At 46.3% G+C, this 26,505-nt stretch overlaps 1 protein-coding gene and 1 long non-coding RNA gene across 8 annotated transcripts in view; one reads left to right on the top strand and one right to left on the bottom strand.

The window, feature by feature from the left end:
* Nucleotides 1-26,505, bottom strand: part of Igf1r (insulin-like growth factor I receptor) — a 281,412-nt gene that overhangs the window by 66,090 nt on the left and 188,817 nt on the right. For 4 of the 7 annotated variants that reach the window (NM_010513.2, XM_006540641.4, XM_006540643.4 and 1 more), the window contains exon 3: nucleotides 2,274-2,586. In NM_010513.2, the coding sequence (NP_034643.2) occupies nucleotides 2,274-2,586 (313 nt within the window). Of the gene's footprint in view, nucleotides 1-2,273; nucleotides 2,587-18,532; nucleotides 18,786-18,871; nucleotides 19,004-26,505 lie in introns of those variants that run through there. The other 3 variants (XM_006540644.4, XM_006540645.4, XM_017321986.2) reach the window with 2 other exon arrangements.
* Gm51487 lies at nucleotides 10,353-26,165 on the top strand. Its single transcript, XR_003946794.1, has 2 exons — nucleotides 10,353-16,707; nucleotides 17,711-26,165. It is a non-coding gene; the product is annotated as a predicted gene, 51487 (long non-coding RNA).

The raw sequence follows: 26,505 nt of genomic DNA, 5'->3' as shown, positions 1-26,505 counted from the left end.
CTATTATTTCTTGATAGTATTTTAATTTAAAATGGGAGAGACTGTGAGAACGGGCAGGGAGCAGCAGCCCAGTGCTTTAAGAGCACACTGGAGGGAAGGAGACCCAACTCCTATGAAGACACAGCATCCTCACTGTGTGTTACAGGACAGTTGAATGCCTTTCAGTAGGGAGAGGAAATAAACTTGCAGGTCAAATATGATATAGTGAGTTTGATGGCCAGCTCTCCCTCTTTTTTTTTTTTAATTTTTATTAGGTATTTTCCTCATTTACATTTCCAATGCTATCTCAAAAGTCCCCCATACCCACCCCCCCACTCCCCTATTCACCCACTCCCCCTTTTTGGCCCTGGCGTTCCCCTGTACTGGGGCATATAAAGTTTGCAAGTCCAATGGGCCTCTCTTTCCAGTGATGGCCGACTAGGCCATCTTTTGATACATATGCAGCTAGAGTCAAGAGCTCCGGGGTACTGGTTAGTTCATAATGTTGTTCCACCTATAGGGTTGCAGACCCCTTAAGCTCCTTGGGTATTTTCTCTAGCTCCTCCATTGGGGGCCCTGTGATCCATCCAACAGCTGACTCTGAGCATCCACTTCTGTGTTTGCTAGGCCCCTGGCATAGTCTCACAAGAGACCAGCTCTCCCTCTTACCAGCCAGCTCTCCCTTGCTGCTCCCAGCCCCAGAAGGAAGGCATTGTCTGGACTGTGGGTAAGCAACTTCACACTGCCAGACAAAGGTCTTTGGCTCAAGATGTAGAGGGGTACATACACCCCTTTTCTATGCTAAAAGTGATTATTTAGATGTAAAGGGCCTCTAAAGGCTTATCTAGTAACAGCTTAGTCAACAGCTCAACAAGGTAGGGTTTACTAGAAGGCCTGTCTGTCCTTGGCACATGCCAAAAGCAATGGACCCAAGAGCTAAAACCAACCTCCCCCCTCCTCTTCTTCATCCTCCTCCTCCTCCTCTTCCTCTTCTTCATAAACTGATCACCCTAAGTATTTTGTTACAGTAACCGAGAGTTGACTAACAGAGACTGCCAACACATGAATAAAAAAATGGCAGACTTATTTTTAGTAGACTGTATTATACAATTCTGAGTCATTGTAGTCCCTGGCTTACCAAATCATTTAAAAATATTTGATCTTTTCCTTTTTACTGTGATAATGGTGCAGAAATTAAACAGGTAGGAATTTACTTTTCATCTTAGTATTATGAAAGAAAATGTAATCTTTGGTTTGATCCAGCAGTCAGCTTACAGTTAGAGACATCTCCAAATACTATAGCAGCAATGGAATTTCTTTTTGAAGATGTACTGAACATCTTTTATAGAGAGTGACTGTAGCAAAACTATACATTTTATATACTTACAGAATTGTTAGCAATGCTGGAGACTGGACCTAGGTCCTTCTATGTGCCAGAGATTGGATCTAGGACCTTCTACAAGGTGGGGACTGGATCCAGGGCATCTCACAAGTGTGGGCAGTATTCAGAACTTCCTAGTTGTATTTTCAGAGGCTCAGAAATGTGTATGTGTGTACAGTACCGGAGGCAGGGAATGAATTACAATGGAACCTTCCCCCAAAGTCCTCTGCTCTGTTCAGGGGAGGAAACAACAACCTCAGACCTCTGACTGTCCTGTGTTTCCAGAGTTATAAAATCCTGTCTTCACGAACATCACCCATGACGAGTTTGTGGAAGTACAGCTTGTTCAGTCAGAAACAGCTCTGCTTCCACAGTGAAGCCTCAGAGTCCAGGAAGGAAAACCAGAGGCCACAAAGATGGTGGAAGGCTTAGAGAAAGGAGGTTCTGGCAGAAAACATGGCAGATCAGACTACTAGTTCATGCCCAGAGCCCAGGCTTGCAATGAGACATGGGAGACCTGTTTCCAGGCCTCATGAATGCTGGTGAGGGTTGTCTTCACTCTCTCTCAGACTGAGAGGCAAAGCTTTCACTGGCCTAGAGTAGCAAGCTGGGAAGGAGTATCTGTAGTTAAAGTCTCCACCGCTCATGCTTCAGCTTTGCAGGTGCACGGGGAGCAAGGCTCGGGAGCACCTGGCCAGCAAGCTAATTCTTACGCTCTAGTGCTAGCAAGGCACCCTCAAAGTTTAGAAATAAAAAAGCAAGCTGAAACAGACCCACCACTCCAAGATTCGCATTAAAACAAGCTCAGCCATCACCCTCTGACAGACCCATCTGGGTGAACCCCTGGGAGGTCCTACACTTAGGGGCTATGCAGCAGAGAACCCTCCTGGGCCTAGGGACAAGAGCCGCTGACCTCTGGGTGCTGTTGCGGATGAAGCCTGAGGGACACTCCTGCATGCACTCATCGTCGTGGATAACGAAGCCATCCGAGTCACTGCTCTCAGCGTTGGGGATGTTGGCGCAGAAATCGCGATCCACACAGCGCCAGCCCTCGAACCTGTAGGTGCCAGGCGGGCAGGCAGGCACACACACGCCTTTGTAGTAGTAGTGTCTGCAGGCCACGCAGGTTGTGTTGTCGTCCGGTGTGTGGCAGCTGCCCAGGCACTCCGGGTGGCAGCACTCGTTGTTCTCGGTGCAGGCTCGCTTCCCGCACACACTTGGGCACACTGTGAGGACAGAGGGAGAGAGGGTGGTAAGGATGATGGGCTACACAGCCTCCCCTGGGTCATCCGCTGCCACCACCAGCGTGGCGTACCGGAGACTGGCTAGAAAAGCACACCTCCTCTGAAATCTGCGTAGATCTTACCGTCTGTGAATTCCACTTGGGTAAAGACACAACCCAACCCAAGTCCATTCTCTCCTTTAGACTCCTGGTTTGCTATGGGATGAGCCATTAACATTTAACACCCATGGACTCTTCAAAATGCAGTGGCCACACCCATTAAAAGGGAGCCCATGGTACTGGTGAACAGAGAGAAATACAGACAATATGGGCCTCTAGGACTATACAAGGCACTGTGCTCCTCAGCTCTCCTTCTGTATGAGAATTCCATTCTAAGACCCCAGTGGATGCCTGAACCACGCACAGAACACTGGCCTGTGCACACCCCCTTCTCCCTCATGCATACAAAGTGATGAAGAGAGGAGGCATAACAAGTACGGTGGTTTGAAGGAGAAATGTCCTACACAGGTTCATGGATGTGAACACCAGGCCGGTGGTGGTGGTCTGTTTGGGAAGGTTACAGAGCCTTTAGCAGGGAGCTGGAGGAAGTCCTTTGCTGGGGGTAGAGTTTGTTTGGGGTTTTACAGCCTGGCCCACTTCTCTATTTCCTGTGTGTGGGTGGAATGCGATCACTTTGTGTTTCCTGCCTGACAAGACTAAAGCCATTCCTTCCCCCCTCCCCCCGGCCACCACAAGGACTCTGTCCCCTCTAGGACTGTACACCAAGATAAACCTCTATCTCTGGCTCCATTTTTCTGTCAAGGTATTTTATCACAGCAACAGGAAAGTTCCAAATAAAACAGGGAACTAGTCAAAACCTCTAGGTTACTGCAGCAAATGTTAACCATACCCTTTACAAAAGCACTGCGTGACTGTGGCCTCTCTCTTCTCAAACTCCAGAAAAAGAAATCCAGGCTACGGAGGGACTACTCTTTGCCATGGGCACAGAAGTAATTATGGTCTCTAAAGAGGAACAAGCTACAATCGAAGTGCCCAGTGCTTATAGAAGGTCTTTGGTAATGCCCGCATCTGCAACGTCTCTTCACAACACAACCTTCAGATCACAAGCAAGCTGCTGGACGGTACAGGATGGTAGTACACAGGGTTTCTGTACCCAGGGGCCACCTGCTATAAGCCTTGTTAAGTTAAAGGCCAGGTCCAGTAATCACAGATCTAAAATCACACCCTGAACAGGTACTCTGCTATGCACTTCTGTAAATATGTCATGATGAACACACGCCTATGATCCTTACTTGTGAACAACATATAAAACAAACAAACAAACAAACAAACAAACAAATCTGGCTAACAGTACATGTACCCAATTGGGGGAAGGGATTGTTTGGAAATACTACAGAACTACATAAATATGTATATTTTAACTGTGATGTACCAAAGAGTCAAGATTCCATGTTTTATTAAAAAAAAAAAAAACTACTCTAAAACCAAAACTAAGCCAAATAAGCCCCAGTAACCACAGGTTAACATAAAGAACACACAAGTTCATCTGCACCCAAAACAGCCGCTTTGTCAACCCTTCATGACGTGGTCTTTCCCGGGTTCTTCCTGTGCACAGGTGTATGACTACACATACCTGAATGTTAAACCTTGGACTACGGAGAAAGCACTGGATAGACTTGGAGTGGATACCACCATACAGCAATCTCGCTACGTCTCACCGTTACAGCTGTGCCCCAGCATCAAACGCGCCCTCCATGCCCACACATTACTGTTCCATGAGTACGGCCATCTTTGTGGGCACCTCTGCACGCCACTGGGATCAGTTTTCAGAACTGACTGCACGGAGTCAGTATGTGCTCTGGAGCCTTACACCAGTCTGTCTACACAGCTCTAAGTCACATCCAAGAATTCCTGTGTCACTGCCCTTAAAAACAGTTAAATCAGCAGCATGACCCAGTAAGGAGACCGGAGTTCTCGTGACACTGCCAAATCGACATAATCTTGCATTTGACTCTAAAGTCATCCCTCCACAGAAACATCGGGGCATTTCCCCTCCCTGGTTATCTCCCCCTGTAGGAGTTTTAGGTGTTCTGCTGGGTATGCTCTTTGGCTCCAAGGCCTCCTAGCCTCCACTGTGGCTAGAGCGTGGCTGCTCTGTGTTTGAAGTTCGTTCATCCCATGGGCTATAAAGCAAAAGTTTTACTAGAGCTTCCTGGAACACTCCTTTAAAAATACAGTGTGTGTCTCCTTTTTTCTTGCTGGCTGAAACATAGAAATGATGCACAGATATTCACGCAGCCATCTCAGATGGAACATGAGGCAACATAGTGAGTTCAACTTGGCCTCTCAAGATGGCTGGTGTCTCTAGACCAGTGGTTCTCAGCCTGTGGGTCGTGATCCTCTTGAGGGGTGACATATCAGACACCATGGGTATCAGATACGTACATTATGATTCATAATAGTACCAAAGTTATAATTATGAAGTAGCAACAAAATAATTTTATGGTTGGGGTCACCACAACATAAGGAACTGTATTAAATAGTCACAGCATGAAGAAGGCTGAAACCACTGCTCTAGACTAACACTGCAGCTGCTGACCTTTGAACTTCTTCAGGTGAAGAGAAACCAACTTTTATCTATGCAACTGAACCATCCACACAGAAGACCTATCTTCAGAGCCACACACAAGTGAAGACGGAAAGCCTTCTCAGCTGGTTTATGACCTTCATTTATTATAACTAGCTTCAGGCTGTTTTTGGACACCCATTCTAGCTCAGGAACAAGCAGAAGTTAATTATCTCTGGTCACACCAAAAAACAAACAAACAAACAAACAAAAAACATAAAACAACAACAAAAACACCAAAAATCAAACCAAACAAACAAAAACCTGCAGGAGCCCCTAATATCAGAATTCAGACACTGTCTACCACAGCAATTACCTCAAAGACAGTAAAATGGAGTTCACTGATTTAACAGCCTACCATGTTTTTAGCTTCACACACTACCACTGATTCTTTTTTCACTCAAACACATCAATATATGACACAGTTGAAGATGATAGTCTGATGACTTAATTAAACATATGCACTGCACGGGTTACATCAAGGTTTGGGGTCTAAATGAGCACTGAAGTTATTTGTGTTAATTTTTTTTTTTTTAAATCTGTCAATGACAGAAGTCAACGATCTGTTGGCATTTACGTACCCACCCAGAATTTACTGGATAAACGCTGCACCTGTGTGCCAGGCAACTGGACATCCTGTACAATTGTACGGTGGCAGTCCCTGACCTCAAGGAAAGGATACCACACCAGGGAAGCAGGAAAGACCACGCACAGGGTGTTCCTAGTACTGTGGGTTCCTGGAAGGGTCTTCAGAGACAGTGAGATTGGCACTGAAAAAGGAAGGCCGATGGGGAGGGGCATCAGGACCACCCGTCACAGAGGTCCTCAGATGTAAATACAGGCTGAGATGTTGCTGGAAACAAAATGGACCAGCTCAGGGAGGTACCACAGGCACACCGATTGACGGACAGCAGGAAATCACCCTGCTTTAGGCAAGGGTTAGGTTCTCACACTAGAAAGGTCAGCATGCTGTATAGCGAAGGCATGATAACCAGAGTGGGCAGAAGGGCAGAAGAACAGCCAGAGGAGAGGAATCTGCTACTGATTACACTGTCCATCTATGGCTCACACAGATACATAAAGTTCAATGTAACTCGCTAAAGGCTCCCTGGTGCAGCTGTCCCAGCCATCCGCCAACACCATTGCTCTGTGATTCGTTAGCTCGACGTTATCAGCAGAGATTATCAATGAGGACTAGATGCCAACTTTGGAGCCCTTTACTTACTTACATAGGAAAGAAAATGATACATCACAATAGATGATGAAGTCAAATAGCTACATAGTAGTCAAAGCCCATACCATATAAAAGCAGGGGGAAATAACCTTGTACACTGTCTTGAATCAGTTACCCCCCAAATGCAAATGCTACATCTTTCCAGGATGAGAAAGAGAAATAGAAATCCTTGACAAAGGATTTGCTAAATTTGAGACATGTTGAGCCCTGTTCCAGGCCTGTGATGGGAACTTCTTCTCAACTAAGAACCATAAAGTTAAAAACACTGTCTTTACAGATAGAACGGTTCTTTTAAGGCATATACCAGATCCATGAGTCCCTTAACACTCAGTGATGCCAACTGTGAACAAATGCGCATCTGATATTCTGTGGGTGGAAGAGGACAAAAAAGGGGTATGCAGAGAGGGAGAGAGAAGATGGAGGAAGGCCGACCTGCTTGCTAGGGGACTGACTCTAGAGATCTGTGTGTGGCTACAGGGAGGAAAGGGGTGTGGCTCTCTCTCCAGCACAGAGGATTCCAGGAGGAAGCAGGAGAACGCAGGGCTGGGATTAGACAGTCCTGGAGCCAGCTTCAGAAGCCTGCTGTAAATTTTGTCTCATCTCGATGTATATAAATATTATTAGTGTTCAGGACTATTAAGGGATTTCTTGAAAAGCCCCGGGCAGTGCGTCTCGCCAGCAGATGGATGGCTGCTCTCCATGAGTGCCAAAACTTAAAATTTAGTGCAGTAACCAAATTTCCAATTACAGCACCATGGGGGGAAAGGAGGGGACCTCCCCCGCCACTCCAGAGGAGGGGCACACAGGCATGGTTAAAGGGCAGTCCAACCTTAAAAAGAGGAAACGGAAGCTGTGAACTAGGGCACGAAGGAAAGCAAATTGATTTTGCCCATGAGACCGTTCTATTCCTTGCCATTAATCAGCGAAGACAATAAAAACAAAACCTTATTGAAACAGTCAGAAAAGCTACAACATGTCCTGTGTCAGCCATCAGAAGGACAGGTCCAGGGTCAGCGTGCATACGGAGGCCACACGTTTTAAAACTCCTCTTCATTTCTTTAAGAGAGGACAAACAAGCCTCGCACATCAGCTTGGTCCTTGCATTTAGTAAGTTCTTTCTAATTTCCCTTTAGCCCGTGATTGCTTCTGTCAGTGAATCCTTTCATGATCGAAAGCTCCGAGAAGCGAGCAAGCTAAAGCTTCCGAGTCCAACGTGGGAAGAAGAAGTAACGAGACCGCAGAAGAGAAGGATGGAAGCATTAGACAAGGCAGTGGAAAACACTGGTGGGAACACAGAGGCCAGTGAGGGAAGGGGGAGGTAACAGGTGCTCTGGGTGACTGTCAGAGCCCATGGGGAGTAAGGTTCCGAACATCGTATTCAACTGTAGTCCAAACTCTAGAACAGAGTTAAAAAGCCATTTGCTATCAGTCCGTAAGTCTCTCTGGCAAGAATCTTCATATTATTTGAAACACCACACCTAGGATTTCCATGGGCTTCCCCAGTTCGAAACTAAGCCAACAAGACCTGTCTTCAGGCTCTAGTGGCCTACCTCCAAAGGAACCTTTCTCATTTCATTAACCCAACCAAGCACTCTATGGAGGAGTGTGTGGATAAGCCTTGAAATAGACTCGTGGCTAATCTTGGGAGCATCCTGCCCAGTACTTAAACATGCAGAAGCCTCCTCCGTCCTGCCCCTCCTCTTCTTTTTCTTTCCTCCTCCTCCTCCTGTTTCTCCTGCTCCTGCTCCTCCTCCTGCTCCTGCTCCTCCTCCTCCTCCTGCTCCTCCTCCTCCTGCTCCTCCTCCTCCTGCTGCTCCTCCTCCTGCTGCTCCTCCTCCTCCTCCTCCTCCTCAATTTGGCCCTTTCCAAGGCAAGAGGACATGTAATACTCAGGGCCGTCACATGTATTTGTTTATAAAGATTTATACATTCTACTTTATGTGTGTGTGTATGTACCACTTTTACGTCTGGTACCCAGAGGTTAGAAGAGGATGTCAGATTTCTGGGAAACTGGAGTTACAGATGATTGTGAAACATTATGTTTGCGCTGGGAACCTAACCTGGGTCCCCTGTAAGAGCAACACGTGTGAATAACCACTGAGCCACCTCCCCGGTTTCCTGATAATGTACTTGTAAGACTTTCCAGACACAACCATGGTACCAGGAGCCCAAGGGCAGAGTATCACCAAGGCTGGCCATGCCTTCTGTTTTGTCCTCAGGTTAACCAGCAAGGAGGATGCTCATGATGCTCCCATGCCTTGCTACCTTTCAGGAAAGGCAAAGATAGGCCAGGGAACTCAGGACTCCTCATAGTTTGGATGGAAGTTCCAGTTTTCAAAGAATGAGTATCTCTGTTGGCAGGAACTGTGCCTGACTGAGGAGGAGCAGGGGACCAATGGCAAGAACAAGGAGAAAAAGCCCAGCTGGGGGTCTGTGCTGTGTCCACCTTACAAGCATCACAATGCTTTCAGTTTATTAGTCTTCAATGTACCCCTCCACTATCTCTCTTCACATACCTTTCCCCACTCCAATCTCCTCATATAAAGGTACTACTATGACTTCACTGTACCTCTGAAACAAAAATTACATGTTGCAATTTGACTATTGTCATTATGGTGTGGTGGTAAGACTAACTAAATCTAACCAAACCAAATCTAATCTATGTTGGAGGTAAGGCCTTTGGGAGAGAATTAGGATTGTATGGTGTCACTAGGGTGGGACATCATTGTGGTAGTAGTGCCTTTATCTTATATATAGAGAGAGACAGAGACAGAGACAGACAGAGCAAGCAGGCAAGCTCAGCAAGTCATGCCTTGGCCATGCCATAATGCAATAGGAATGCCCTCCTTAGAGACTGACACTACATCCTTGGACTTCTCTGTCTCCAGAACTATGAAAAAGTATTTTCTTTATAAACTAACCAGCATCAGGTAAGATAAGTATACCTCATAAGGAATAGATGGTGAGTGTTGCTTCTTGGACTCAGTCAGTCACTGGGTTACATCCTAGCAAAATCTGTGGCTCAACTCACAAAGTCAAACTAAATAGTGCTTCTCCCCCCCGCCCCCCCCCCCCAGGGGGAGGGATCGAGGGTGGGAGAGTCAGAGACAGAGTAAGAATGAGGAGAAAGGAGAATGCTTTCTCCAAAAGGAAGACAAGGACCTAAAACATACTTATGGTCTTTGCAACGTCAAAAGGAGAACTCTACTGCCTCACTACTGAGCAAGCATCCAGAGTTTAAAACAGTGTCTAAGCATGTCTGCCTGGAAGACTGTAGCCACTGCATAGTCTGTCACACAGCAAAGGCAACTTCACGTGGCAAACAGTGTCTTAAAAGCCCAGGCCGAAAAATCACATTGGTAAAAGTATTCTCTGCCTAATGCCAAAAACCAAACCAAACCACACCATACCAAACCAATCCGAACCAAACGAAAGCAATCTCCTTTTGTGGCGGGGCGGTAGGCAGATCCAGAGGAGACGTCATTTTAAGCCAGAATCCAAAGCTATTTCAGTTTCTGTTTGAACAGAAAGGCTGTTACAGATGGAGAACTTCCACAGAGAAAAGCGGACCCTGAGCAGAACACTCCTGGAGCACAGCAAGCTGGACAGAGAGAGGACAGGACCGCGTGCTTTTTTGACCTGTTGGCACGCTAGTCATGAGAGCTCCTAACTTTTCCAGCAGCTGATGCTGTAAGTCATTTTCTCCTTATTGACTTTCAAAGGATTTTCAACTGCTCTGGGTTAGCTTGCTTCCTAAGAAGAGCCCTGAACAGTGCACCCGCACTTGGGCAGTTTCTTGATTCTTGGGGAGTATATAAAGGGCTATAAGTCACATATTGTTGCTCCCCTTTGGCTTTGCCCTTTGCTTTCCACACCTTGAAAGTTGCAGGGCTGCTCTGCAGGCAGCATGGTCCAGTCACAGACGGCCAGAGTCACAGGCAGGTCCCCATCTTAATTCCAAATACATCTGCAAAACCCCTAGACAGTCTTCCAAGCAGCCCAAGGGAAGCCCACTGTTTGCAGGCGGTGCCCCTCAATGCGGAGACAGCACTCATTTGGATCTGGTTTCCCAGGTGACCTTCCGGCAGCATTCACTCCTCAGGGCTCCATGAAGGTCTGGCACATGCGGGGCAAGGCTGCTCTCTCCCACATGCTTGCAACCCTATTCTAACAGCACAGGATCATTTGAATCAGTGTGGAATATGCTGAGACTGAAAGATGTGGTCTGCCACGGCTAGGGTAACTTGCTCAGACTCAGATCTCAAAAGTAAGGACATGCCCACACTCTGCAGGCTCATTCTGAGCCTCTAATCACTGAGATCTCCCAGGTCAGCCTTTCCACAATAGCTGTCTGAGTCTCTCTTATATAAATCCAATTTATACCACAAAGGCAAAATACAAGGCTGCTTATTAATACGGAGTTAACTTTCAGTGTTATTTCCCATATGCCTGATGACACTTTAGGTGTGTTACTTATATGCATTATTTAATCCTCCTGATAATCACAAAGGGTAGGCATCCTTCACTTAGAGATGGACAAACTGGAGACATCGGAGAGATTAAAGAACTCATGCAAGAGGATCAGGCTGCTGTGCCGTTGTTGGGTGTCACACTCAGAGTCCCCAACAGATGACAGCAGCCTCTCCACACATCTTCCCATCGTGGTGTGGACGGCTTCTGAGCCTCTCTGCTGTCTGAAAGGCATGCTGCAGGGGAGTTGCTTGCATGCTAGTTTTCTTTTTAAGCATGCAACCATAAGGAAGAAATAAACCAAAAGCCCTACTACCCTTTTCTACTCTCTTGAGGTATATCCCTAAATCTAGAGGACAAAACAAAGTAACATACACACCGAAGAGCCCCGCCTCGTGCATACAAGTGATACTAGAGAAATAATATGTATCAACTCAGTGTCCTCTATTGAGTTGTAGCCAATGGAAGTCTCATGGACATTTTTCTGCCACAAATTTAAAAGACTAGATTTTTTTTTTTTTTCATGAGACAGGGTTTCTCTGTATAGCCTTGGTTGTTTTGGAACTCGATCCACAGACCAGGCTGGCCTTGAACTTAGGGATCCACCTGCCTCCATTTTCAGAGTGTTATGATTAAAGATGTGGACCACCCTGCCTGGCCGCCAGGCTGGATCTTGTTGGTATCTCTAAGAGCCACTGCAAAGTTGCACACTAACAGAGAAGCTTCTCTTCTGAAAGATGCACAGTCAACATGGCTTACCTGATAGGAAATGACTGTGACATCAGACCAACCAGACCAACAAGACCCAAAAGACTACAGGCTCCTCAGAGTCAGCTCGGACCAAATAAGTCGACTGAATGCAGTAAGCATGCTTAGGTTTTCAAATGCCCTGAGACAATACTCTGAGAGGTGATCATAGCATCCTTCCAGGAACCTTGCTAGGTCACAACTCATGCCTCACTCAAGAGCTGCTCCTTCCCAAGCTTGTAAACCCACTCTAACAGCACAGAGGCATTCTCTTTAGCAAGCCATACAGTTCTGTAAGATGGAAACTTTGTCGTGGAAGAAAATCTGAGTCAGGGCCAGTTGAGATGGCTCAGTGGGTAGATAAAACAGCTATCCTTCTGATGGCCTGTTCGACCCCCACCCCCCTCACCCTGGAAGTCACATGGAGGAGGGACAGAATCAATTCCTACCAAGTGTTTTCTGACTGCCACATACATGCTGTGGTGTAGGTAGGAGTCTCCTCCCCCAATAATGTTTCTAAGTTGGGGAACAGTTCAGTGCGTCCTCCTTTTGGGAGAGCACAGTTTGAAGGCTCGGAGAAAATAACCGAGTAGCATCGCACAGTCCAGGACAGAAGGTAAGCCACAGAGTTCAGCTGCTGAAGCATCTGGGAACATTTCATTAATGAGCAAAAGAAACAATCGCCTACTGACAATGCCTGTGGGATCACTGAGGCCTCGGGAACCAAGCAGTGCTGGGCAGAGTACTGAGAAAACAGGAAAACAAACACTGCAAAAGGGGTAACAAAGAAGCCTGCGGAGGGAAGTTATAAATAGCAACATTATAACTAGAAAGCTGCGTGGAAAGAGTGAGGACCGAGGTGCAGCTGACCCAAAGAGGGAGAGCAGGAAATTTCAATAAATGACAAAGGCCGGCAGAACAGAGAGGGCTCTGCCCACGGTGGGCTAAGAGTTTCCTTTCTTCTTCCTGCACATTTTGTAATATCAGCTTTACAAACACACACACACACACACACACACACACACTTAAAAAAGCAGAAAGTCTGGTGGTTTTCAGTGTCTTCGTAGAGTTGTGCAAATACTGCCACAATCGACGTTAGAATATTTTCATCATCCCAAAGCAAAAAGCCCATACATAGCAAAGCTTCCCCCAGCTCTGGGGAATGACTAATCTTACTCGTCTCCACTTCTCCACTGAATCGCCTGCCAGGAGCATTTTACTTAGTGGAATCAAACAAAGGGTGTTCTCCTGTAGCCACTGTCTTCCATTTAAAACAATGCTTTCAATATTCACCCTTGGCATGGTGTCTACTAGTCCTTCTGGCTTTGGGCTGTACTGATTCTCACTGTGGGAAAGCGAGCCTTTCTATTAATGTGGAGTGATAACATCGTAGGTATTGGGAGTAGAAATGCTAGAAACACTGACAAACTCGGAAGGGGTAAGGATGTCAAAGGATGGTGGATGCTGAGGTCCAGGCAAGGTGCTGAGAAGGGTCTGTTTGCATCCCAGACTCTGTATTTTTGGCTAACTCTATCCACTAACTTGGGCCATTCTTTGATAGACAGGGCTGTCACAGTGGGCATAATCTGTAGAGGAATTGTCACCTACAGTGTGGACTGTGTCTCCCCTCTGCTCAGCAAGCTACCTGTGCCACTTATGGAAAACCAAGTGCACACACATGAGCTTGAGCTCTGTAGAAATGCCTGACAAATGGATGGCTGAAGCTGCAACACTGAAGCTCTGCTAAGATGGGGAGAGAGAAAAGGAAGGGCAGGAGAGAGTCAATGGAAAAGATGGTGACGAAGGGTGCAGCTCAACCTTAGAGTCCTTTTACCAGCACTATATTGTTCTCACAGACTGTCTTAATTCCCGTGTACTTTTAAATAGTCGAAAACGCGATTTTCAACCTATTTTAAAACCCACATACAAATTTGAAAAACTGCAGGCAGATTTTAACACAGGGGAGAAAACAAACAAAGAGAGCTGGCATGGGGGTCAGGACAGACAGGGCCCTCAAGCTGATGGGGCATGGTCAGCAGGGGAGGGCAGCTTCATGGCTGCTTCAAGGATGGAGAATCTCTGTCTCACAAAAGTCACACACTTTGTCCTCAAGAGTTCTGAAAAAAGGAAAAGAAGCAAGAAGTCCCTGCAGAGGGCCGACTCCCCTGCAGCCGTTCTCAGCAGGCTTGAGCACATAAAGATCACTTGTGACTGCCTGTCACAGATGCTCAAATGGACAGGATGGGGAAAAAAAATACCCTTCACACACTTAAAAATTACTCTAAGTTATTTTAAATCTGGAACTGTTTGTATATTCCTTATAAGTTTATGAAACTCACACGGTCGCTCCATGACTAACTGAAGCGGAATTGAGAGAGTAGTCTCTATTTATAACTTCTCTGCTTGTGCGTGCGTCCAGCCCTATTTCCATTCTCTGGTACTGTACGCAGAGTTATGTGAAGCCGTGTGGGCTCTGAAATGCTACTTACTTCCTAACAAGGCAGGCCTGTGTTCCATAGGGGCAAATCAGTGGGAGACGGGGTGAGGGGTTGCAATGACCAAGTGAAGGCCAGGCTCAGAGGGGAGGTCTCAAGCACCCATCATTGCTCAGGCAGATCTTTTGCTGTTGGTTTTGTTTGTTTGCTTTATTTTATTTATTTATTTTAAAGACAGAGTTGCTTTGTAAACCCTGGCTGTCCTGGGACTTCCTCTGTAGACCAGGCTAGCCTCAAATTCACAGAGATCCATTTGCCTCTCTGCCTACCGAGTGTTTATACCACCTCCACCCGGCTAGACTGCACCTCTCTAAACGGGTGTTTGAGCCTGTTTTGGGACAATCGCACACCTGGTGATGGCTGAGAGATCTGTTCTGATGGTGTGAATTCATCAATACACACATTCCCAGGTCAGTGCCTTAAATCTGTGTGCCCGCTCATGTCACCTCTTCCACTTGATTTTAGTGGAATTGTGTCACCAAAGGGTGCAAGGCTTTAACAGGTCATGCATAAGCCTCTCTCCATACACAAATGTTTATGTGAAGATAACTGAAATGACTGACCAGAGTCACCCATGGGACAACTAGTACTCAGAGCAGAGCACATGAGGCCTAGGATTAAGTTCTGTTACGAAAAGCAAGACGGTTCATGGAGAGAGTAATAAATGTGAAAGATACACGCGCACATAGACTACCCATGGAATTCGGATGGCTACATGTACATGGACACGAATCCCCTATTCACAGCTGCTCCCATCAACTGTAAGAACAGCTGCTCTAAGGCTGCCTAGTCATAGTTTGGAAGAAAAAAATCAAAACCAACTCCTGGAATCTTCTCTAAAACAATGCTCTGGTGACTGTAGTTGTCTCGCTTCATGCTGCTCCAAGAGGAGGAACTCCCCATGAAAAGGAGGAAAAGGCAGTCCACAGTCCACGCTTCCTTTTTGGGAAAGATCAGAAGGGGTAACAGGCACCTCACACCTCAATCCTGTGACTAATTATGAAGGTGGTTTATTTTTACTGCATAGCCTTTTCTTTTCCAGTTTATATCACCTCTTAATGTCTCCAGATTCATTCCTTTCTAGAATCTTAAACTTCATTACAGCCATCTCTTATGTCCATGTATGAAATAAATTACCACTAAAAACATCCCTGAGAAACATGTCTAAGGCAACTCAGTCACTGTATGCACACAGTGAAGTTTACAGGAACTAGGAGGACTGTGACATCATTATAGCCCCGACCTGAACAGGATCACTGATGTGACTGAACCTCCAGGATGCACAGCTGCGTTTAAATCAGTCGCAGTTCTTGAAGAAGCACGCACTTTCTAAACACAGCACGGATATCAACAGCTGGTCAAGTGACCTTCAGCCTGCTCCTCTGAGGCCCCTGCCTCTCTGCTCACCACTTCCTTCATCCTGCTGCTCTGCTCCTGTAACTTGGCTGGAAACATGACTTAGGTATTCCCAGGACCATCCTACTACATACTTTTACTTACCAAGTAGCAATCATTAAAAAAAAAAAAAAAGCTCAGCTAGACCTTTAAATTATCTAGGAGGGTAGAAAAGCATTGTCCCTGATAATTGTACATCCTGAAAAATACTATCACTAGCATAAATACATGGAATATTCATAATCAGCCTATCTCACTGTTAAAAAGTACCTAGAAAAGAGACCATGCAACTGTTGAGATACCATTTCTAGAATCTCTCTCTTTTTCTGAGTGTGCATGTGCGCACACACAGACTTCTGTTGGCTTTCATTGTACTTTGCTTGAATTTTGTGAGCAGAGGGGGTGGAAAAAGGTACCAACTTGGCTAAAACGCATCGCAAGTGTTGATGCCCCATAGTGCCAATAGGAATCCGAGTATTCTGGAAATGATCACTTCTCAGTTTCAACCAGGTTTTTTCGTTTTGTTTTTAAAAATGGTACTGCCCACCGTTAAAAAGTTCACTGAAGGCATTCAAAGTTCGAGATGCCACGCTCTTTTTTAAAACCATTTTTTAAAACGATTAATAGTTGAGCACTTAGGTGGGCAGCGGTGGCATGCACCTACAATTGCAGCACTTGGGAGGCAGAGGCAGGTGGATCTATGTGAGCTTGAGGCCAGCCTAGTCTACAGATCAAGTTCCAGGACAGAGGTACATAGAGAAAAATAAACAAACACAAAAATAAAACCAAAATCAAAACCACCACAACAACAACTACAAAATTGGGTCCAGACTGGGAGCCATCCTAGGCACAGTGGGTAGAACGCACGCCAGCTGACTGAACAGTTCGGATGAAGATGCCAACAGAGAGAGGCCCCTTCTGTTTTTTCCAATTAATTAGGAACTGTATGTCTGTAAATTTTTATTTGGTCTTTGAACTATTATCTCCTGATCTCAGATAATCTGGTTTACTCTAAGGTGCTGTCCAAATCATCAAGTGTTCCTTGATTGCTCAGACCTATCCATTATCACCCTTGGATGTAAGAGACTGAAGCAATGAGAAGCATCCTGGACCTCTGAAGACGAGGGTGAACCCAGGGTATCCTTTCAGACACTGTGTACAGGGCACCTGCATAGTCCTGTGATGTCACCTGACCCCACGGGGCTGGGAGCAGGGAAGGTCATACAGAGGGAGGGAGATACAGGTAGCTTTCTGCTTCCTTCCCGTTTGAACCTTTAGCCCAGGTCTCCCTTCATCACCTCCAGACATGTTCTGGAATACCCTCTAGGCTGGTTTTCTACGGTTCACGGGAATTTTCATTGGAAGCTGAAGGAATTAACAGGTAGATTAACTATCTCTATAAACCTGAACCCCAGTAAGCAGACAGTGCCAGCCCGTAAAGCATAGATGAGTCTGGAACTTGGAATGGTGTTCAAGAATCACTTTATCCGTGGTATAAAAATGGAAGCATTCAGAAATGGGAAAGGGCCAAACTGCACTCCGCCTCCTACAACGGGACCTGTGACCCCACAGAAGTTTGGCAATGTCAAGGACACGCGAAGTTTAGTTGCTACACAAAGGGACTGGTGCCTATACAGCGATGCCTAAGATACAGGACCATATTTTCCAAATCAACTTAAATGTGCAGGTGTGTGTGTGCACATGTAGTGCACGTGGAAGACAAAAGGGCAATGCAGTATGCTTTCCACTATTGCTCTCTGCCTGGTCTTGTGAAGCAGGGGCTCTCACTGAAGCAGGAGCTTACTGACTGGCCAAGCTGGTAACCAGCAGGCCTTTTCTGTTTCCTAAGGCCACTTAGTTTTTACACGGATGCCGGGGATCTGAACTCAGCTTCTCACACTTGCAGAACCATCTCTCCATTCCTCCAAATCAACTTTTAAGCAGAGAAGCCTTAAATGCTGCGAACTCCCAAACTATCAGAGTCTTCCTCTTCTAAGAAAGTATCCCCAGGTTTTCCAAATTCTGGACTCAGTCTGAAAGCGAGGGTCTGAAAAAGCCAGAGTCATCTCTTCCACTCGGGGGTGAGGTGGAGGTGGGGGCAATAAGCACTGTAGCAACTTCCTTGACATTCATGTCAAAGGAGCTGCTGCCTTTCTTCAGACCCCAGAGTTTCCTCATCCAGCAGGAGGAGGCAGGGAGGTCAGGGTGCAGAAGCCGTGGAGCCTGTATCCTAGTCTGCAGCGTATGTCAAGGTGTGCTTTGTCCCGATTTAGAGACAGAGCGAGCGTTGAAGTGAAAAAGGGTTAAGAGGATGGAACAAACAGAACATACTTTGCAGGCAATGACAGTGACCCAGGTAAAGGCAGAAGCTGTGCTCAACTCCCTGTAATGGGAGCCAGACATGCAACTTCTGTTATGCAATGCTTTGTGAAAAGGGGAAGGCTTTTGGTGGTCTCCACTCTCCCACGGGGGCCTCTCTCCCACGGCCTAGGAACGCAGGAGAGAGGAGGAATGGCCACCACAAGTCTGGGCTGCATTCCTCTGTTCTGCTTCTCCATGGGGCCTGGGAGCGAGCACCTTTGCAAGAGAAAACTCCCCAAGAGCTACTGGATTCTGGAGCAAAGGCAACTCAGGAACTATGAACCCAGAGGACGGACATCTTCACTTGGCAGATGGAGAAAGTGAAGTTCAAGCAATCTAAGCGAGGAAGGTTGTAGTGCTCGCTCACTCACTGGAGGGGGGTTGGGGGGAGCTTGTTCAAGCTTCCAAGGAGTGAACACAGGGATTGGGACACCAGAAAAGCAGCTTTTCTTCATCTTTGAAATCACAAGCCCTTTGAACACACGAACCGCACACCTTCCTTAAAGAAATACTGGGGATTTTGAAATCAATTTAAGCACCTCTAATTTCCAACCCTGAAACGTTTTACTACGTGCATTCTCTAACTGCACTCGTCTCTCACCTTGTAAACAAGCAAGATCGGCTGGATGAGTGTCCCCTAATTACGGTTTCCTTGGTGCCCGTCTATCCGCATTGGCAGCACCTGAACTTTCTCCTGCACTGTATCTTCCTAAATTGACATTCTCAGCCCACACTGGCACGCTGGCCTGGTGCCATTCAACAGCACAAATGACACATCCCAAGCCTGATACTTCCGTCCTCCTGCCCTCTCCACACTGCGTGTCCGTAATCCTGCCCTCCACCCACTCCCCAACCCTTTGAAATTTCTAAACCCCAGCAGAGGAAGCCCTGTAGGGCTCTTAATAAGCTCAGTCATGCTCGAAATATCCGTTTTACCCACAGGGTATTGTAGGCAGCAATTCCGACCAGAGCACATCTCGGCACGAGATCATGGCCTCCAAAGCCCAGCGTTCAGAACTCCTAAGAGCACCGCTCTCATGCAGTCCCACTGGAACACTTGGGAACTTCAAACAGTTTGGGGGTGGGAAAAAAACATCCTCTCTGATACTTCCACCTTCCACCTACACTGTGGGTTAGGAAACTCCTTCCTGTTGCTGTGGCCACGGAGGGTACATATCGCAACTCTCCTGGCTCTAGTGTTTGTGAAACCCACAGGAACTCTGCCACCACCTACACAGAAAGTCCCATGCCAGAGACAACGACGCATAAACATTTTATGTTAAGTTAGCCACATGCTAAGAAAATATCATCTTGATCAGGTATTTTTCTAGTTCTGTCTCACGTTCAAGTCTCAAGGCCCACGTGGAGGGGAGCACGGAAGTACACTGGTTGCATATCTTCTGCCCCACTGGAAGATGCTTGGGATTTCTGAAGAAACCACCTGTAAATCAGTCTATCCCTTAGGTAATCGAGAAAGAGAGTCCATGAATTGTGTTTCATTGATGTGAGTCCTATAGGTGCTTCCCCTTGGACAAGGATAGGTACCAAGAACACCATCCTGGGCTGGGGAGATGGCTCAGTAGGTAAAGTGCCTGGTGTTCCACAAACATAGGGCCTGCGTTTGGTTTCCTAGCAGCCAAATAAAGCACAGGACTTGGCAACAGGACCCTGGGATCTCCCTGGCTAGACGCCCTCGTTGAAATAGCAACCTCTGGGTTCAGGGAGATGTTGTAGTAAAGATAATAGTGATAATCAAGGTGGAGATGGCTAGAGGATGATGGTCGACACCCACCGTCAACTGTGGCCTTCACCTGTGCACATGCACACACAGGCAGCAAGTGCACCCCATATACTACACACACAGGCAGAAAGTGCACCCCATATACTACACATACAGGCAGAAAGCGCACCCCATATACTACACACATAGGCAGCAAGTGCACCCCATATACTACACACACAGGCAGCAAGCGCACCCCATATACTACACACACAGGCAGCAAGCACACCCCATATACTACACACATAGGCAGCAAGCGCACCCACATATACATATACACAGTTTTTGAAAAAAAAAAAAAAGCTCAAATCAATTTATAAAACATTAAGTTTTAAGTTGGCCCTTAACTCACTAATATTATTTGAGAGGATCATCAGTGAAATTAGAAACAGAAAGAATTTAATTGGAACCTGTTGATGTGTTTCAGGTTATTCAATAACAAAAACAATCTGCCAGCCCGGTAACATGGTCATTTGCTTTGAATGGGATTGCTTCATTCTGTGGATCCACATTCCCTGAGGTGGGCCCTGAATGGCTAGGCTCATCTTCTGGGAAGAGGGACACAATGGCACGGGGTAGCATTCCTCTGCACATTAATCATGCCAAATATCATTAAAAAACAAAACAAAACAAAAAACCAAAACCTACCAGCCCGGAAGCCATGGTGGCAGCAGTTAAAGCAACAACTTAAGAACAGACGAGGCCCATCTGCATGCCGCTGTGGCCACATTTGAAAAGGCCCAAGGAATGTCTGTCTGTCTGTCTTCTCTGCCTACAGTTTTCAAAATTGGTTTCGGGGAGAGTGAGGTTCATGCTCTGTGTTAGAAACATATTACCGAGCAGCTGTCTGGTTACAGAAGAACACGGGCTTGGGAGAAGTTCACAGTCCAGCCCTGTCAGCTGCTGTAAGTCAAAGGGACTCTGCCTCCTCAGAGTTCCACCGGAGGCAGATGACAGACACCACCCCGCACTGTTAGCCCATGAACACACGCAGCAAGGCACACAGCGACAGCAAGTGTCTCCTGCACATCGGCAGTGCTCTGTCAATATCAGCTGCTGTCTCCACGTAAGTCTCTGGACTGGATTCTCACCTTGGCTTTGCCAACTATGTAACAGTGCAACTAACTGGTGCACAGGTATAGAAGAGATGAGGAGGCTCCTAGGACCTTCCGCCACGGCACGCTTGGAAAAGGAACGTGACGAAGAGCTTCTAGTTAGTTCCCTTCATGTGCTGAAGAGCTGCAGATCTGGTTTCATGGAAGGATGGTTAGATGAATAAGAAAGAAAAAGAGAACTAAAGAATGTTTTCAATTTTAAAAATTATGTGAAATTGTGTGTGTGTGCGTGTGTGTGTGTGTGTGTGTATGCATGTGTGCACAGGCCAAGGTGTACACATGAAGGGCAGAGGTGTGTGTGAGAGTATGTGTGTGTGTGTGTGTGTGTGTGTGTGCACAGGCCATGGTATACCAGTGAAAGGCAGAGGGTAAGTGTGGGAGTCACTTTCTCTAGCCTTTACCTGCTAAGCCTCTTACTGGCCCGTAAGGGCAGGAATCTGAAGTACTTAAACCTCACTTCTGATCAAATAAAACTTTTATAAACTTTAAAAGACCGTTTTCTTAATTTCAGTACTCTTCTCAGACCCTTCTGTCCTAGAGTAACCTCTGTGTGATCCACAATAGACCTGGGCTCACCCAGAACTCCCTGAAGGTTCAATGGTGATGGTGGTTTGGTTTTGTGCAGTTCTAGGAATGTACAGAGACACAGGCTGACCACTGAGGTCATGTGGGGATTAACACTTCATCAGGTACAGGAGCTGTAGCTCAGGGGCAGTGTGCTTGCCTAGCATGCTTGCAGCCCTGGTTCCAACCCCCAGGAACGCTAAAACAGAGAAAACACGTAAATAACATGTCTGCCAGGTAGCAAGCTATTCCAAGACAAGGAAGGAGACTTCTGTGTTTCGAAAAATCTGTTTTGAAACACAAAGAGAGACTGGGACTGTGGCTCAGTTAGTGTAGTGCTTATCTCTATCCGAGAAGTCCTGGGTTCAATTCCCAGCACCGTTTAAATGGGGCATGGTAATAGAGGCCTCTAATCCCAGTCCCTGGAGATAGTGGCAGGGGGACTCCAAGTTCAAAGTTACTCCTGGCTATATAGTGAAGAATGCAAGGCAGACTAGACTGGGCTACATGAGACTCTGTTTTAAAAAGGGAGGAAGAATCCTTCCAATACATAACTTTACTCAACTTTGCTTCAGCTTACATTATAAACGCTGGTGTTAGCATAGATACAGAAGCTCTTTCCTGTGTGGTGATGAATCATTACTCACAACCAAACCAAGTGAGGAAGCAGGGCCCCTTAATATTAATTACGGGATTCAGACAGAGGTAGTTAGAGAACTGTATAATGGTAACACCCAAAACTGGGTTGAGTACCCCAAATACTCAAAAGAAACAGACAATGCTAACCTGGGAGATTAGAAATGATTCTGCAACTAGTTCCCTGCTGCATGTGCAGCTGGAGGCCCCCACAAGTTGGAGGCTTGGTGGGAGACTGAGAAAGCATTTGCTATTCGTTTTCTAGGTCCAAGGCATTTCTTCCAGGATCCATGGGCTGGACTAGATGGAGCAAGTGCAGGCTTAAGAAGCACAGGTACTGTCCACACACTCCTGATCATCAAGATGGGGAGGGTATCCAGCTTGTTGGCTGGTCACTAGAACATCCAGTTCTCCTTCCATTTGTACCACTACTATCTAGGACTCACTGATCTTCAGTCACAGGAAAAGGTCATCTATAGCCAGTGGCCAGAGATAGCCTTTTATGCTTGCTGCACGACACAGTCAGGGCAGTATTCCAGGAATGCACAGACAGCCTGCTCAGCTTCTCTCACTTCCCCTCTCATAGCCCAGATCGAGGAAGATGGATTCACCCATCCTGTCAACAAAGACTGCCAGAATCTCCTGTAGTTGCAGGTATACAATTGTGAGTTGCTATTTAGGTTATGGAAGGGCTGTGGCATGCCAACAGATAATGTGTGGCTACATGGAGGTAGGCATGGGAAGGGGCAAATACACACACACACATATGCACACACACAAACGGAACACATACATAGACACGCACACACACATAAACACAAACATGCACAAAGGCTCACACACACACATACACACTCACACACATAAACACAAACACACACGTGCTCACATATACACACACATGCATGTACACACACTCATGCATACACAAACACACATAAACACACACATATATACCCTACTTCTGTACATGTGTAGTCCTGACTCAGGACCTTGGGACCTGCTGCTCATTCAGCATATGCCGCTTTCTGTTCTCCACAGACATCCTGCAGATGTCCCAGTGACCTGCCTGCCGCCTGCCTTCCCTGTCTTTGAGGTGGTGACAACTCCTGCCACCCCAACATTTTATGTCACAGCTTCCTCTTCAGCTGACTTGAAAGCTTTATTTTGTTCAAGGTCTACCGAGCAACCAAGAAAGAAGAGCTAGTGTTTCACGGGTACAGGGTGGAGTGTTCTGGGGATAGGTCAGTCATCGTTTCCCTTTTAGGGAGACTTGGATCGGTGTTAATGAACTACTCACAGGAACTGGCCAGAATCAGAGCCCTTGAATTTTATGCACTGGTCCAGGGAGGTCCTGAGAGAGTGGATGCAGAGTGCACTGCCTTTTTTCTGCCTTTGCTTGGAATCCCAGAGGAGCCAGATTCCAGGAAGGAAGTGGGGCAGGGAGGCAGCAGGGTATAACGAACAAACAGAAAAACAAAACAACAACAACAACAACAACAACCACCCTCAAACCTGGTCTGGCTCAGCGGGTAAGAGCACTGACTGCTTTTCTGAAAGCCCCAAGTTCAAATCCCAGCAACCACATGGTGGCTTACAACCACCCATAATGAGATCCGATGCCCTCTTCTGGTGCTTCTGAAGTCAGCTACAGTGTACTCAGTATAATAATAAATAAGTCTCTGGGCCAGAGCAAGCAGAGTTCCTAAAATTCAATTCCCAACAACCACATGAAGGTTCACAACCATCAGTAAATCCATCCATCCATCCATCCATCCATCCATCCATCCATCCATCCATCCATCCATCCATCTTCCAAAAAAAAAAAAAAGCCAAAACCAAAGGCATGGCCACAGAAACAATGTGTGCCTATTGCTATTAGTAACAAGGTACCTTCTTCCATTTGGGCTGTGTGCGGCTTCATGGTAGTTTACCCTGTGCTGCCTGTGTTCATTTCCACAGGGACCCCAGGATGGCAGGAAGACCTGCAGCCTTCTCACCTTCAGAACCAGAGCCAAGAACACAGAGCAAATGTCATGAATGGTCAGAGTCACACAGCCTGCAGGAGGCAAAGCTGGAATTCTAAGTGGCTGAGCCTTGAGGTCTCAAAGTTTGTGACCAATACACTGTGGTGGACCTGCCCCGGTTCCAGAGTCACTGGAAATATTCTCATAGCAAGCAGGAAGATCTCAGGGACAGCAGACGTAGTTCTAAATGGGCATGTCTTGCTAGAAGGCACAGCTGATGTGCCTTTTCCAGTAAGCATTACAAGAAGCCCATTTCCATGGTTGAAAAATGCAAAGGATTATTCTGAGCCATCCCGATGATAAAGAGGACAACAATTTGCCTTTAAAAAAAAAATGGAAGCTGGGCACAGTAGCACTCTTCTGTAGTCTCAGAACTTAAGATGGCTGAGGAAGAGGAGGACTTGGGAAGAGGAGTTCAAAGGCTGGCAGGGGAAAACACATCAAGACCTTGTTTCAGATCCACAACGTAAGCAAACCAGAAGGTGGTGGCAAACCTGGCGGCGACGCTTAGGACATCTAAATACTCAATTATTTCTACTTCAAACAGTGTAATTCGTACAAACTGGTAGAGCACAGAAGCAGAAGAACATTAAACACAGGATTTAATAATGGATATGTGCACACACATATACACTGTTGAAGAGCTTGTCGTCTGAAAGTTTCTATGAATTAAATATTTGTTCATTAACTACTCGAGTTCACTTGCAAGGCATGCCAGGCGCCAAGGGAGAGCACAGAAGTGCACAAGGCCTTCCACACAAAGACCAGGAAAGGAGATGTGCACATAGATAATGAGTAAGGCACAGACTTATGTCATAAAGATGCGTATCAGGAAGCCAAGAGCACTGCCAGCCAAGACCATGGCGTGGAAAGGCATGTGTAAAGCAGGTGCTCCCGGCAGGGTCCATGTATGCATGAGAATCTGCTGGAGTGATGGTGGGGGTGGGCCCCTTAGATCCATGCATTTCAAGGGAAAACTATCAATTATCATCTTTATTTATTTATTTTATGCATGTGAGTACACTGTCACTCTTCAGACACACTAGAAGGGGGCATCAGATTCCCACTACAAATGGCTGTGAGCCACCATGTGGTTGCTGGGAATTGAACTCAGGACCTCTGGAAGAGCAGTCAGTGCTTTTAACCACTGAGCCATCTCTCCAGCCTAATTATCATCTTTACTGATAACTAAAATGCCTTAAAAGTTTAACTTAGTAATACTCTGTTTAAAAGGTATATAACTAAACACAGCCAATCTGTTTAAAACAACACAGTTTCCTGAGTTGACTAGAAGATGCTAGTTTTTCATTCTGTTTCTCCTGGTACAAGAAGATTTCAAACTATCTACAATCCCTCATTTAAATTTAAAAACCAACCAACCAACCAACCAACCAACCTCCATTGTGAGAGGTGCCATGCCACTGGTACCTGCCTCCTGCTCCTCCTATTACAAGGAAGGATGGCTTAATGGCCTTGCTGGGCTGGGCTTCCTGACTGCCTAACAGTGTGGAAGGCTGCACAGGCAGTGGAGGGAAAAAACCCCCAAACCTCTGTCGTTTGTTAAAACAAACGAGCATTTTCACATTCACTCATACTCCCTGACCCCATAGATCCTGTGAATTCTAAAAAGGACCATGCTTGATGAGAATGTTTTTTAAACATTAACGCCTACAAGGTGGAGAGCCAGAAGAAGGGAGCCAAGAGTGGATGGCGACCCTCTTCCTCTCATGCTTAGCAATTTCTGGTTTCACTCCTATGCTTCTGAGCACCCCAACAGGAAGGCTTCACAGCTCCTGAAGGTCTGAGCTAGACCAGGGTACACATGAATATGCTGATTATGTGGTGCTCATGCAAGGAGACCCCTAAAAGATGACTTCCCCACCTAAGTCCGAACCGCCATGACTCTGAGATAATTTACCCAAAGTTACATTTCTGTTTCCCAAAGTATTAACAAGAGTGTTTGGCTCTTTTAAAAAGAAGCTTAGTCTTTCAGGGCTTTTTTTTTTTCCCTTTTCTTTTTTCATTTTCAACAAATTGCTTCTATCGTCTGAGATCTCCATTACGGAACTGTTTGTATTGAGTTTTAGTGAAGGAAGAAAAAAAAAAAAAAAAGAAAACAGAGCGGCTGGGAAGATTCAAGTGTGCTGGAGACTTAACATTAGGATCGGGCACACCCCAGGCTTCAGGGTTAAGTTAAGGAGGGTGCTTGTGTCCAGTGTGAGAGGTGGGGATGGGGATAGAGGAAGCTTCCTCGGAAGACTTGACCACTCCCCCTCTTTTGTGAAGCCTGGACCCCTGTCACAGCGAGTACCAGAGTACAGCACTCACCCATGAGCCTCAATTCCATGTGAGCCTATTCTTTACTCCACGTTAGTCTGCCTCTTTTGCAAGCACACTCTGCAACTTTTCATTTTAAACTGTGTGGTGTGCTAACGAGAGTCAGCAGCTCTCT

The sequence above is a fragment of the Mus musculus genome, chromosome 7, assembly GCF_000001635.26.
Source record: "Mus musculus strain C57BL/6J chromosome 7, GRCm38.p6 C57BL/6J".
In the NCBI taxonomy this organism is placed as follows: Eukaryota; Metazoa; Chordata; class Mammalia; order Rodentia; family Muridae; genus Mus; species Mus musculus.
This window is presented reverse-complemented; position numbering and strand designations above follow the sequence as displayed.